The sequence below is a fragment of the Trachurus japonicus genome, chromosome 4 (genome assembly GCF_045865225.1).
Source record: "Trachurus japonicus isolate A0001 chromosome 4, Traja_1.0".
Lineage (NCBI taxonomy): Eukaryota > Metazoa > Chordata > Actinopteri > Carangiformes > Carangidae > Trachurus > Trachurus japonicus.
Window position 1 is genome coordinate 1315427 of NC_140910.1, and position 15687 is coordinate 1331113.

The window sequence follows — 15687 nt, forward strand, 5'->3', positions numbered from 1 at the left end:
GAGCAGAAACGTCAGTGTCCCTCGAGGTCCGGTACGGTTGTAATTGAAACACTTGGGTAAAATAGAGATTCAAATGGTTTTGTGTATTTGAGCAGCCTCAGGAACACTTGATTTAATTAAACTTTCCTGGTACTTGAACAGTCCAAAAAACAACCTCTGGTGATTTAACATGAACCAAGTGGTCCTTGCTTATTGGTTTATTTATAGGCCTGTTGTTTGCAACATGTCAGGCAAAGTCTTTCAAAGTCACAGGCTTTTGGTACAAACTTCATCTCCTGGTGTTTTGTCTTTGCTAAAATATATGATGGTAGTTTACTGTAAGAGCTGGGTCACTGCTCCTTGGAACAACCTTATATCACTACAGAAGTGAAACTCGTCTGATCTGGACCTTTCTAATGCAGGGTATACGTGACTATGTGATGAGGATTGTGTTTTTTTATTATGGTTCGTTCAGACAGAACAAAGTAAAGGTTCACCAAACATTGTGTTTCCAACATCAGCAACAATCTGGAAGAGAAGTCACCAGTGTCTCTGCAATTTTCCTGCTCTAACTTTTTTTACTCTCCTCTATTAGAACAAAATGAAACACAGGTTTGTCAACAACTTCTGCTAGCACATGCTAGGAAGTTAGCCCATCTAATCACAGCCATTACACCAACTTGATTATTCTTCGTGGTATGTTTCACTCTTACCACGTTAAGGTCAAATAACAGGTGTCATGGATCTTGCCATTTTACAGAGCATTTTGTTATCGAGTGCTTCTCACTGTAACGGTTTTCTCACAACAGACTGTAGTCGAGAGGTTTATATTCTGATATAATCTGGATTATATCATGATATTGGACATTAGGGTGGCCCAGTGGGCTGGAAGTGTGCCAAACACACCTGGAGTGTTTCTATGGCCAGATGCACCTGTGGCACACTTGGAAGCAGGCTAGAATACTGTACATCATAGTCAACATATTATTTGATGTGACAGTCGTGGCCAGTCACAGTCACTGCTTTGCTTTTACTCTCCATCAGTTCACTCAGGAACCTCACTCGTGACCTGTTTGAGGCTCATCATGTTCTCTGTAATATGAAATGATCCATAACCATCCGCAGCACAGTGGCCATTTAAGTGGATATGGATTATAAACATTGTGACATACATGTGATACTGCAGGTTATGATACACAAATAAATTATGATTTTTGATTTGGATTGATGTTGTAGAGTAAAATGTGACCCACCATGTCAACAACTTCTTTCCCCCTAGCCCATTGTAATTAAAGATGCCCCTGGTTTTAGTTTGGCCACATATGTTAAAATAAAACAACAAATGAAGACTGTTACACAGCATCACTCCTGACTGCAGGTGGATATACCTGCTGATTTCAGAGTCTCTCCTGTGGTATGATTGGAATTGATGTGATTCCAACAAATGACCAAAATTCTCTGGATTGACATCCACTCTGTGTATGGCATGTTATCAATATAAACAGCCTCAGATAAATCACCAGTGCACTGGTATGGCACACAGTAGGAAAACAGTCCAATATCAGAACTATTCGCCTGCCCATTAGAGACTAATGAGAACTAAGCAGGGGCACCGGCTATGAGAGAGAAGCTGCTGACATCAGATGTTCTGGTGAATGTCAGGAAACGAAACGCACACATCTTCTTTAGCCTTTTCAAATAATTTATTGCTGTGTTTGATGACTGTAATACAATACTGCTGTATGTGAAGGTGTATCACTGTATCGTATAGCAATATAGTGAGTGTAATACAATGAGTATTTTTAATGTCATTTAAAAATATTTGCTATCTTTTCTATGAAACAGGAATGCTTTCCAACATTGTTGCTGGCTGATCTGACTCAGTACTTTTAATTCAATGGGTCAATTGAAAGAAAAATAATACAGATCCATTGGAATTTACATAATATCACTACTATCTAAAGCTACAGTCCTTAACATTTCATTTTTCTGGTCAATCTGATGAGAGCTGGTGGGAAGGGAAAGTGTGTTTTCATTTCATTTCATTACAATAGGTGAAGAGTGCACAGTCTGAAACATCATCTAAGACTCCTGCCTATAGAAGACAGTCAACAGTACCTGTTATCTATAACTTGGGTGTTAATGCATTGTCCTCTGACCACCACTGATTCTTCACATGTAATCCACCTGAGGACGGTGGACTCCAACAGTAACAATAAAGCCATCTATGTAGAATCATTATTGAGAAATGTAAATACAGTAACAGAGCAGCGTTGCGTAACATTACAGGCCATAACTCATATTGAATGAACATATTGTTAACAGGATTGTTACTTTAAAGCCTCTCAGATATGATGTTTTTACTTGACATTATGTTCTCATCTATATATCATTATAATGGAAATGGAAAGCTTGAGATCGTCAGATTGTTGATGAATTGAATCAAAAATGAAGAACACACTTGGTGCATGGCACAGCGTCTTCCTCTTCATGTCTGATTCAGAATGGTGATGTCATATTGACATCATACCAGCAATATCACATAAAGACTGACACCGTCCACTACAACTGTCTATGTCTGGGCAGAATCTGAATATGACAAAGATATGAAAAAGCTTTAATGTTATATTTCTAACCATTTTAGCTTTTCCTGGGGAAAAAACAATGAAATATATTTTAAGAAACTGAAATCCAACACTCAAAAAGCCTGCTCCCAGGTAACTCTGTTCAGAAAGTGATGCAGCCACAGCAGGGCAGCGACACATCTGCCACACACATCCAACCCAGCAGTGTGTCCCTGGCATCAGGCTCCTCACTGACAGCTGACAGACAAAGATGAAGTGCTTACTTGACAAAATAAATGATTACTCAATAAAATGAAATGAAGCCCTATCTAACAGTTTTATTCAAGAGTTACACTGGTTTCTGGTTTTTGGAGTCAGATATTTATATGGCCACCACTGGTCTAAAAAATACAAATTGTTTCACAGTATTTCTAAACTCACCTTTTTTATGCCAGGGAAGAGGGCAGCCATGAACAAAGTCCAAGACATCAGCTATTAGTCAGTCCTTTTTCACTTTTCCTACATTTTTGGCAGCTGGTTCAAGATCATAATGGGAAAATTCACATTGTTTTTTGTGAATGCATTGTTCAGAGTAAAGCTCAAAAACACAGATAGTAGATGTCAACAGTCAAAAACAAATATTAAAGCTCAGATATAACAAAATGCAAAACTAACCAGCCCATAAAATGGAAACTAAAGTAACTTTATCCGGTATCCTGCACCAGAAATATGCAACTCTCCACTCAGCCCAAAACTGTAATGTACCTGGGAAATAATATTCACAGGTTCATTCCAATTAACAGGCCCTCTCTGTCCCTCATGCAATCCAGTCCAACATCAGTTATGTGTCCTGCTCCTCCTCCATCTCATCTCTTTTAGAGAGGTCGGTGTTTCCTGTTCCAGTACCAAAGTCCAGCACTTGCAAGCTGGACAGGTGTGCAAAAGAGCTCTCGTCCACAGTGTCCACAGACAGGCGGTTAAACCTTGACGGGGAAGAAAGTGAAACAAGTGTCTGTGAAATGTTTTTTCCTCATTTGACAGTAGACAAAAATAGTCAGACTATAGAGTACATTTTTAAAGGCTAAAAGCAAAAATCCTGATGCAGGGCATGGTGATATTTACAAACCACATCTGTCAGGAGAACCATCTGACAGCTTCTCTCCACTTAGGCATCATTACTACAGGAGCCATCTGTTGAGCATATCGGCCACACTGAACAGCAAACACACACTGCACACGAGCTCTTCTGAAGGCACCTTAGATCAACCGTCTCTGCTCCTGTCTATCGGTGGAAATACACGTTTCCCATGGACTCTTAACACTGAGGCAACATACAATGCACATATACTGTAAATGAGCTGCACTCACACACATACACTTAAATCCTCCCTCCACTATCCCTACTGATGCATCCAAGTGGCTCTAAATTGGCTAAGGTCAAAAGCTCCCAGCTGTAGAGGGATTTTGGTTTAAAAATAAATAAATAAAAGAAATGTGGCAGCAGCTGATATGAACGACACAAAGAGCACAACAGCCTGGAAGGGGTCAAGGCCTGTAAACACAAGCTGTAAAGCAACTAGGTTGGGGTCAGATGGGAAAACAAACAGAGCAAAAGCCTTGAAAGCGCTCGTACGATACCTCTTTATTCTGCTGTCTGACGGCTGCTTTCTGCTGCTATAAGCCTGCACTATGTGGAATAGACCTCAGTGGAAAATTTGCTGAATGCACACAAGTTAGAGATGGAGGGATTAGATACCACACCACACTGCTCTGCAAAATGAAGCCTAGTCAGACGTCTGTCCACAGTTAGGAGTCAAGAGACACAAGGGATACTTTTGTAAAAGTTCCTCACATTTGTGTCTCATTGCCTCCTCTCTTGTTGTGTGTGTATATATTCACCCTTCCCCCGTGTTCTCTAACAGATCATCTTTGTCCTTTGAGTCAAACCTTCCAAATTTGGTTATTATTATTATTATCATCATCATTATTATTTGGTTCTACAAATAAACCTTTGACATTTTCTATCTGCATCTCTTGGGTTTAAACCTTGTTTCTGGTTCTGACCCTTAATGGGTTTAAACTGGTGTATAAAGTTAAAATTAGGGTTTGGAAATGTAAACCCAATACATGCCTCAATACCTCACAATCCCAGTTTATAGTCAAAACTCTAAATGACAAGTCTCACATTTAGGAAAATGTGAGAAACAAAGATTGACACCAGTCTTGCATCATAAACTGGCTGATATGGAAATAGTCTGAAATACAACCCACATAAAGTGGTACACTAAAGCGTCATTTTTTGTATGGACAGACAATCTATAACAAGTTGAGTGGTAGATTTGGAGACAAATGGTGAAGAAACTTCTAAGGAGCCGCCAACCATGTTTCCATAAGGCCCTGAGGACAGTGGGTGGTGTTAAGGCCTACACCCTCCTGGATGAGCAGAGAGATGACTGGGTGACAGTGTGTGTGTCCCTTACCGGAGGAAGATGCCTTTGATGTTTGGAGTGCCTTCAAAAGCTGAAGCGGGAATGCTAGAGATCCGATTACTCTGCAGGTAAAGGTACTCCAGAGACTCAGGTAGGTCAGAGGGGATGTGTGACAGCTGGTTTCCAGACAGATCTAATGTCTGAAATTACAAGATAAAAATATTGGACATTAAACATTTTTTACTGATCAATGTGATAAAGAATTGTAGAATATGAAGACTATGAATACATGCTGACACTGACTGACACATTACCTACACCTTCAAATAGTATTACAAACTTTAACTGTGCTGTGTGGTAAAGTTGTGCAGTGGTGGATTTGCAGCTGCAGCTAAGATCATTCAGCGCTGCACTTAGTTGACTTGACTTGGATCATTTCATCTGCTGACACTTCACCCACATGCTAACAGCGTCTCATATATCCAAGACTGCCTAAAGACCAGCATAAATTACTTGACTTCTACTCAATAACAAAAAGCCACAGGCCACAAGCCTGTGGTCCAGAATCAGAGGCAGAAATCCCAAAATTCTAATGTTCAACATACAAGGGGCTGACATTTCCTCTGCATTGCTGTTTCAGTTGATCACAGCAAAGACAAGAACAGGGAAATTATAGCGATAAAAACAATTACAGAAAAACACAACATCACATTGTATGCGGTGATGCAAAGTGAAGAAGGTGGGTCGGTGTGATCTGGAAGTAGCTCTGACCACTATCCAGTTTCACCTCCACATGAGTGGAGTGGCCTGAACACTGAGGTAAGCCCTGCTTTTGCTTCATTGATGACAAAAAATAGTTTGTAAATGGAGTGAAAACACAACACACCCTGTAGTACCAAAGCCTCTTTAAGTTATTAAAAGTTCATGCCTTGTACCAGGGTTACGCATTGACTTCAATAGTATCTGGTAGTGTATCTCCTAGACACTCACTGAAAGTGCACTGAGCTCCATCCAGGCTCCTTGGTAGACTGAGTTCAGTTTCAGGTTGTTCTCACTTAGGATGAGCTTTTGTAGCTTCTCCATGCCTGTAAGCGCACCGTCTGGTATGGAATTGAGTTGATTGTTCTTGACTTCCAGCTCCTGCAGACTGCGGGGAAGACCCAGAGGCATGGAGAGAAGGTTGTTCCCTGACATGTCCAGTTTTTTCAATAGACGCAGCTTCCTGAAGGCCTCGCGGTGCACTTTTGGACTGGTCAGCTTATTGTAACTGAGGTTGAGCTCTGTCAGGGTGTACAATAGGATCAGATCATTGCGACCAATTTCAGAAATGTAGTTGTGGAGAAGCATCAGGGTTTTGGCCCGTCGAGGTAAGCCCCTGGGAACCCGCTCCAGCAGATTGTTGTACATGTGTAGAGTGTGCAACTTCTTCAAACCCTAGAAAAAAATGCAAGTCAGTGGTTCAGAGGGAAACCCATTAGTATGCAGAAGTTCAAAATATTGAATGCATAGACATAGTCAATGTTTTTTGCAGAAGTGCACTTTCTTCTAAAAGATCTAAAAGACTATGAAATGAAAAAGAGATGTACCTGAAAAGCGGCTGGGTGGATGGAGCGTGAGCGGAGCTTGTTGTTGTGGAGCAGCAGATACTCCAGGTTCCGAACAGAGGTGAGAGCGTCCCCGGGGATGCTGTGGATGGAGTTCTTCTCCAGATGTAAGAGCACTAGATTGCGAGGCAGACCCTTGGGAACGATGCTCAGATTGTTATTTGACAAGTCCAGGCACTCCAGACTGCTCAGCTGGCTACCAGAAGAAAGGGAGGGGAAGTCATGAGATGAGTTCTCTGATCCTGGACTGTGTCTGTCTTTGCTGTTTTAACACCGGAACTGGTGGTTTGTGAGTGAGGATTTTGCCCACCTGAAAGTCTCGTTGTCCATGCCCTCATTGCTGAGGAGGTTGTTCTGAAGATACAGCTCTCTTAGGTTTGATAAGCTGTCAAAGGCCCCCGCTGGGATTTTCTCTAACTTGTTATTCTGTAACAACAGGAGCAGGCCTTTTGTTATCCTTGTTTTTATGTCCATAAATAAAAAAAGAAACAGGAGTACCCTATGTCCACATAATGCCTAACTGAAAACTTATTTGAACAGATACTCTCAGGGTTTTACGTGGTGTAAGAGTGGCTGTACCTTCAGATGAAGACGGTACAGGCTGGAGGGGAGGCTCTTGGGTACAACCCGGAGGAAGTTGCTGGACATAGTAAGGATCTCTAGATTGTTGGAGGCATTGAACATGCTATCAGGAAGCCCTGCGTCAGTCAGCTTGTTGTTGTGAAGATACACAGACCTGGGAGCCATGATGAAAAGACACTAGTGTGAGCTAATGGACACAATTCCAGCAAAAAGGAATACATTTACAAACACATTCATACCTCAGTTTTGGTTTATGGCCAAACGTATATGGGAAGATCCTTACAAGCTGATTAGCAGCAAAATCAGCACTAACCAAAGAGGGTGGAAGGACCTTCGGTGCTGAGGTTAGCTACAAGCACAAGAAAAGAAGCATTTTTCTGTTATAGTGTGTAAGTGATTTTAACATCCTGCCAACAGTAGCTACGAGTTTTCCCCATATTTGAAAAAGTATTTTAGCCGTTCTAGTGGTGGGTCATTGTTGGTCAGGTGGTCACTTTTTCAGGCAGATAACCACTTTGGTGCAGAGTGTTGTCTAGACAAAAATGAATGACACTTATAGACACAAATGACTTTGATGAGTCCCTGACTTTTCTTTTAGTCCCACCATTAGAGGTGACATTTCTGGTTTTATGTGAAATGTCTTGGATTCACACTGAAATTGACAAGAAAGCCATAGATTCCTTACAGTGTACCCTATAAGTGATTTCTTGATTTTCTTCTAGGATCACATTTTTTCAACAATGACAATGAACTCTCTTGCTGTGGCTTGCTAAATGGTCAGGCATCCATTGTCGTCTCCAGATGATGAATAATGAGCACTTTTGGTGATCTAGTCACATATATAACTGGACACATATAACTCAGGCAAAGCGAAACAGAAACAACATACTAAAACCAAGTCATAATAAATACAAAAGGCACATGTTGGTAGCATGACAGCCTCCTCCTTGCTCATTTTGAGGCTCTTTTCCAGACCTGGTCACTGTGCTCCCCTGCAGAACGCCATTTCTGTTTCCCTGGTTCTTTAGTTTCTTTAAGCTGCCAGCAGCTCTTTGACCCTCTTCCAGCTGAAGAATGAATGACAACAATCTGGGAGGTTCTGTTCAACACATTTTGGACAGCTGTAGGATGGTCCTGGCTGATGCTGATGTCTCAGTCCCTCAACCAGGCTCATGATCGCATCCACTCTGGCTGTAAACTCTTTAATTGGGTCTGTCAAACTGAGCGCTCTTGCTTTTGTGGCATCTGGGTTGTGTGATCTAACCCAGAACTAGAATGAATCTTTAAATAAGATCCATAAAAAAGAAGTTCAATTTGAGCACATCATTTCTTTTCATTCATACAGCAGGTAGGTTGATTAACAAATGATCAGTCAGAATTAAAACAGACTACAGTGGCCGTATAGCAGCTCAAAACCTAAACTAAACCTTCAATGGTGACATGCCAAGATCACTACAAAACATATCACAATAATCTCAAATAAAAACAAATGCAGTTAAAATCAAGCTTTTGTACTAATCATCGATGCTCCTCTTGTTTTTACTGTCTTTACTGTCCACTTTCCTGCTGTAATAATGCAAATTCCCCATTGTAGGATATATAGAGGTCAGGAATATATAATCTTATCTTTAGTTTCTATAATATCACATGGGTTGTTCTGACACTCAATGAAACAGCTTGTTCTGTGATTTAGAAGTGGAGGTTTGTTGGATTTTCCCTCTACTTCAAATATCTGCTCTGTCACAGCTTCTCTGTCCTCTTCATATAGCTTTATTTTACAGACTCCAAGTCAAATAATAACCATAGAGGTGGGTGTGATTCATTTGCTAACAAACAGTGTACCCCTTCTATAAGAGTACAGTTCACTACAACCAGCTTTATTGTACAACATAGCAGAGAGCATAGAAATCCGAGAAGCACTGGTGAGATTAGATGTTCATTTAGAGCTCTCTCCTTAATAATATGGTTTATGGATTAAAGCAGCATGGGTGTCTTTGAGGCTTAGTGAGCACTTAAAAATCCTCTATTCTTCCTGTACCCTATGTGCCTATTCATCTCAGTGGAGGCACAAATCTCTCTCCATCTTTTCTCTCTTGCACTGCGTCCAAAAGGGTCAGTAACATTTTAGCTCCGACCAGCTGGCACAGCCAGACTGGAAGTCATTACAAGCATAAGCTCCCTCTGTGTATGGGAGCAGAGTGCCACCTCCCTCTGCCAGCTGGCACTATGTCAATGTATTGGAATAGAATAGAATAGAATAGAATAGAATAGAATAGAATAGAATAGAATAGAATAGAATAGAAATATGAAAATGTAACTTGCAGTTGAATCCTGTGAGCTTGAGACATGTCATGAGAGAAAGGCTTTGTGTGTTTTGTGTAAATGTAAATGTAAAGGTCTACATTATCACTGGAGTCTCTCATTGTCAGTTGATGCTAAATGTTTGAAGGGATTGTTTTCTCCATACTGTACATATGTCTACTGTCAGTTCAAGTGAATAATCATGGTCCATCTTCATCCAGGCAGGGGAGCAGAGGAGTGAACATAGTAGTAGTAGTGTTTGTGTGTGGGGTGGTGGTGCATGCTTGTGTGTGTGTGTGCATGTGTGCGTGTGTGGGTGTCTGTTTATGTGTTTGTGTGTGTGTGGGTGTGGGTGGGTGGGTGTGGCTTTGCTATCTGTAAAAAGTTAGTAGAAAGAACAAACATTTGAAAGTCTGGTGTATGACTCACCTTGTTATTTGCCAAGTATAAATAGGCCAGTTGTTCGAGCATCTCAAAACCTTCATCTTCAAGGCCTGGAAACAAAAAAACATGCTGCACTCAAATCAATATATATTTTTACACACACAACCAGCCAAAACAAAAGTAGATGTATAAATCATACTGCATGACATGTGATGGTTATCACATCCCGATATTGTAAGAAAAGCTAGACCAATGTAAACAATAAAATATTGATCTTTTGGAATCTATGGATTCATAAAAACACTTCAACCTTCAAGTGCAAGGTCCATCACTTCAAATTTTGTTGAGCTTTGCAAAAAGATGAAATGAGTTCTTCCTGCTGAAAATTGTCTATGGTTAGCCAAAAAAGTGACTGGTTCAATGTGTTCAGGCCACTGAGAGTTCACTTCAAACAATGGGATTTATTGTTTTAGCAGTTAGTAATAGTGTCTGTGGGCAGTGAGGAAAAGGAATGCTGATGTAAGAAGTTACTAAAATGTACATGCTACGTTTCATGGTACTTTTAATCCACTATGATTTTTTCTTGAATTTGAATAATTTGTAGTTTTTAAATAGGCAATCATACGCATGCATTGTATGATCAATAAAGAAAATTGTTGATTACCAAAGAAAAAAGTATTATACGTCCAGTCACCCACTGTGTTCCTTTAAATCTCTGGACTGGTCCATTCAGACATGTGCGTCAATAACTGTGGTATTTACACTGAGATGAGGTCTGTCCCTGAAGCTGAGTGCAGAGCCAGTTTGATGATCCTGTGTAACGTACAACGTGCCCTGTCTTACCATGACGTGGGCTTGTGGGTTTGTTATGGGTGTGCAGGGGTATGATGTGTGTCATCTAGCTCTCCCAGGCTCAGCCTTGTACAGCTGTTGTGGACTTGAAATGTTCTTTTGTCATTACTAGCTCTTCGGAGATTTACTTTCTGCCCTATCACACTGGAATGATCATAAATTACCAATGAATTGTAAATTGCACAGACCCACAGCTGAGCACAACAATCCACAGTCCTGTTTATTCTACACAAACCAGCCTTATAAACTCCTCTGTGATTCGCTCCCCTGCTCTACACCGATCCCTGCCAGGTGTTTAGATTGTGTTACAGTGTTTACCGTCCGTGGTGAGCCAGTTGTTCTGAAGGTTGAGCGTCTCAAGCTGATGCAGGTGGGAGATGTGCTCCACTGTTATCTCCTCAATTTTGTTGTTCTGGTATCAGGGGACAAAACACACACAGAATGTGTACTTGTAAAGGCTGTGACTGAACCAGAGAATATAGATGTGTATGTGTATGTGTATGTGTATGTGTGTGTGTGTGTGTGTGTGTGTGTGTGTGTGTGTGTGTGTGTGTGTGTGTGTGTGTGAGTGTGAGACAGACCTGCAGAGAGAGCTGGCGGGTTTTATCAGACAGCTCAGCAGGAAACTCTGTGAGGTCAACTCCAGCACAGTCCACCGCCCCCTCTGCCGTACAGCTACAGTCCAGAGGACATGGGACCGGCTCAGGTTTCATCACCACAGATGTGATGTTGGTCTCCTCTCCCTCCTCCTCTTCCACTGGTTTAAGGGGGGGCTGGCACTGCACCAACACCCAGGCCCAGAGCAGCACACTCAGAGCACGCAGGAAGGAGTCCTTGGAAAAGGCCATGTCCACTGCAGGGCTCTGCAGACACAGGGGCAGTACAGTTAAACATCAGCTCATGGAGTCTTTATTATACTTGTTGGATTCTTTTTATTGAGTGTGTGTAATTATAATGGTGGGTGATTGAGAAGCACCACTGAAGGATAACATGGTTGGAGTCTGTTCTCATGTTGCATTGCTCTATATGTCAGGGGTGTCAGTCATTCATGAGCAACTCAACTCTTACTAGCTGCATATTACAGATATTTACATGAACATATCATCACCTTTAAAGGTACATTGTGTAGGAACTCCTCCCATGTAGCGTTGTGGTTGTATATCGCAAGCAACTCAATTGTATTTTTCATGCTGCATTCACGTGAAATTGGGCAGACGGCAGACGGACGACAGTCGCTGCACGTAACGGCATAAACAAGCCTCTATGTAAACAAGTGGACAGTCAACAAGAGGCAAAACAATACACGTGACAGTATGTTGTCATGGTGATGTCGTATTGTTGACCTGACCCACGTTTTACCGGCTTTCTCTCAACTTCTGTGACTAAAATGACATCTGGTTTGTTACCGACGGCCGTCTGCCCGACTGCAGGTGAATGCAGCATCAGTGTAGCGCTCCATTCCTCCTCACTGCGTTACCACGGTGACTTTTCACTGACGCCACCTCGACCTGAGCCGACAGCTCCGGTGTCTCCGCTGAGTTTCCGTGGTTTCCTACCGTCACGTTGCCACTGAACGTAAAAACATGGCGACACCACATGGCAGCCAGCACCGAGCTTACCCGCTCCATGGAGATATGAATGATATGAATGGCAAATTCAGAGTTTACCGGAACACTTCAGTTTGTTGATGGGGGGGATTACTGATCAATGAAAAACAGACTTTTGAACCAAATAATCCATTTTTGTGAATAGATAACAGGAGAAGTCACACAATGTCCCTTTAAGTAAGTGAAACCAAAACACTGAGCTGAAAGAGGCTGAAGTACCTTACAGAGGAGCTGTGGACTCATCACAGGTGATGTATACTTCACATAGAAACTTTCTAAAGTGGATCACTTTGACTAATTTATACAAGTTCAAATTTTTCCCTGTATTTGATCTTATATATGAAGGAATTAAGTGTCAAATGTGTCATTTCAGTGAATAGATATCACATCTGCTTCAGCTGCTCTTTGACGGCAGAGACAGAGTCACTGAAACTGAGATCCAGATTTGATCAGATCAGCTCAGGCCCAGGTCAGTAAATCTAGAGACAAAAATTCAGCTTTCAATAAAATCCTTTTCTCATGAACTGGCTCCTGGTATGATAATTCTGCCAATTGACTCGAGGAAAACACATGTATCTGATTAGCACAGTTTCATTTACAGTATGGGCATGAACTGCATCATTTCACTTCATATCTGTTAGATCTACCAACTTTCACCTCTCGCTTGGTGCATTTTCACACACATACTAATCTCCAGGTTTAGATTAAATGAAATAAAGTGCAGTTTCTTGATATCGAACTGATGTCTAGGGTTTGCGCAGGCCAAGAACAGACAGCCATCTCTCTGCCACAGCCTCCTTTAGTGTTTGCACATGACTAGTGTTGTGCACAGCTCTGGAAAAGCTCTTTAATCATTTCCACTATAGTGTTGATAAAACCACACCAAGTGGGCACTCGGGGCAACTCTCAAGGCAGCCGTCCACAATCACTGCACAGCTGCACAACAACTACCAGAGGGACTGTGGTGAACAGACACACATATACCAGTGGACACACACGCCCGCATGAATACACTCACAGAAAATGAAAAATAAAAGCCTGTGCACTTGCCTGCACTTACGACTCTGGCTAGAATAAAAACATCACAGGGGTCAGAAAGGAGCATAAAGCTTCATTAACTCAGCAACACTCTCATCTCACCTTATCATTTCAAGGTTCGAAGTGTAAATGCGCTTTATTTGCAGAAAAGCAGAGTTGTTTAGTTCATGAGTATGGTGGATTCCCTGCACTGTTCAACAATCCAGACCATCATGCCAGAAATGTTACGCATGGATGAATGATGCTGACACTTTAAGCTCAACTCCATATAACATTACAGCCATCCGTAAAACATGCAGCAGTAAAGTCTGCAAAAGCAACATTCATTCCACTGTTGTACGTTACCCGATCGGAAGGACGTTTGGTGAAATGTGCTCAAGTCTGACGTCCAGTCCAAACACAGTCTGTCCCATAGCAGGCAAGGAGTCACAGCAGATACCCTCCAGATGTGAGAGAGAAGTGGGAGTGGGAGAGAGAAAGTTAGAGAAAGGAAAGAGAACAGGCGAGAGTGAAGAGGAAGGGAGTGAGTAAGGGAGACAGCTCTGACCTATCTCGGTGCCAAAAACAAATTCCTTCCGTTTTTTTTCTCAGTTTTTTCCCAAGTATTGTTTTTCCCTCAGTGCAGTAGGTCTCTCTATTTTAAATTACCATTTTTTAATTGAAGTTTGTATAGTGACAACTTATTTTGATTAGATGTCCCCTAAATACAACAAAACCTTTTCAAAGTGTGAGATGATGATCTGACTACTGCTGAGGGATAAGAGAAACTTGGATGCTCTTAAAGGTCACGTCCCTTCAAACAGAAAGAGTGGCTGCATCTTAGATGTTCAAAGACTGAAAACGGCTTAAAGCACAGCAGTTCTCCAGACTTTACTGAAACATCTACAGTTCCAATGAGAGATAAAAGTGCATTGTAGGGACACCTTTCATTTGGAGAAGACACTTGAGTCTGAGTGTCCTCAGTGTGTCATCTAATGTCTGATAAGTTTCTTCCATTAGGCCTATTTTTCAACAAGCCCACCCCCCATTAGGCACAGAGTGAACATCTGCTACCATTATGATGCATTAACACAGTTCACTGAACTTCAGATTTACACACGGAAGCGTTTTAGGATGATTCATCACCATGAAATGGGCTTCAGCAAAAAACATTGCACATTGCATTTGTCTGTTTTTTTTTTTTTTTCCACTTTTCACAATTTTTTTATCATGTACTTGACATTAAAGATAAATAATCTCTCTCAGCAATAATTAGCTTTATTTCTTGATAATAATATTAATAATCTGATGACCCAAAGAACCTAAACATGTAAAGTCTTGGACTGCAAATCTTTTTCTTTTTTTTTTAACTAACACTTAGGCTACTGTGGACTATGGGATCAGTTGCTGTCCACACAGTGTAGAGTGACCTAGATCTAGAATAACAAGTAGGCTATGACAACTGGAAACAGCCATGTTGTTGTGATCATTTCCACATTCTGGTGCAAAAGCACAGGAACACACAAAGTCAGTTGAAGCACTCACCAACTCTTAGGATGGATGAGCAGCCTCTCTGCTACAATCCATCCACCTCCTCTTCCTCCAGGGTGGATTGTAGTTGTAATGGATGGACTTGTGTTTCCTCAGAGACCAGACTGTGTCCCAAGATCCTCACTTGTCAGTTTGTCTGTTCACTTCCTTTTGGGTTTTGTGCTTCTGTTCATTTTCCAAAGTGTGTTCCTCAGTGGATCCCAGGTGGATCTTGGTCTCTGAAACACTCTGCACTCTTCATATAAAGACACCGGCTATGATTTATGTGTCGCTTACTATTCCCTTGATTTCCAGCCTTTCACCACAGATGTTGATCTTTGTCAGATTTGAGTGCTGAAAAAGCAGCCACCACCTGCAGAATGAAGACTGAAGGCAGGTCATGGATGGATACTTACTCTGATCTCGTCTGCTGCTTTCAGATCAGCAGTGAGACAGACTTTACCCTTGAATTCCTTCCTGAAACTGGAGAAAACACATTCGGGTCCATGTTCCTTGTATTACTCATTGTATGATTTGGCAGAGCTGGCACTGTTGGCGCCGTTACAGATGTTCAAACTGCTTTCTCAAAGTGACGTCTGTTCCAATAGTCTGTGAAAAGCTTGCTGTTCATGCTTCAGAACAGCAAGGGTTGTGTTTGACCTTATGCACCTCACTCAGGGACCCTCTGTTTTTTAGGAGAATATAAAAATGATTTCACATTGACATACATAGTTGCTCTGTTGAAACAGATGCGCTAATATAACACGAAAAAAGACAAGACTAGACCAAAACCAGAACATGAATCAAGGACTCTGGTCCCTCCCAGAGTGTTTGTCAG

At 41.5% G+C, this 15687-nt stretch overlaps 1 protein-coding gene across 1 annotated transcript; it reads right to left on the minus strand.

Moving 5' to 3' along the window:
• Positions 1-2866: 2866 nt before the first annotated feature.
• Positions 2867-13929, minus strand: podn (podocan). The gene is made up of 11 exons (XM_085773229.1): positions 13686-13929; positions 11277-11558; positions 11014-11107; positions 9889-9953; positions 7398-7507; positions 7156-7312; positions 6887-7002; positions 6559-6772; positions 5963-6406; positions 5024-5172; positions 2867-3526 (listed from the first exon to the last, which is right to left on the minus strand). Exons 2-11 carry the CDS (start codon positions 11541-11543, stop codon positions 3385-3387), a joined length of 1758 nt encoding a protein of 585 aa, XP_085629355.1. The 5' UTR covers positions 11544-11558; positions 13686-13929; the 3' UTR covers positions 2867-3384.
• Between the last annotated feature and the right edge of the window lie 1758 nt (positions 13930-15687).

Bases quoted from the DNA above. Each gene is read 5' to 3' on its own strand.
- podn (XM_085773229.1), bottom strand. From the start codon at position 11,543: ATGGCCTTTTCCAAGGACTCCTTCCTGCGTGCTCTGAGTGTGCTGCTC. The intron at 9,954-11,013 runs GTAAACACTGTA...TTTTGTTTCCAG, and splicing joins CAACTGGCTCACCACGGACG to GCCTTGAAGATGAAGGTTTT. The intron at 3,527-5,023 runs GTAAGGGACACA...TTCCCCGTCAAG, and splicing joins ATCAAAGGCATCTTCCTCCG to GTTTAACCGCCTGTCTGTGG.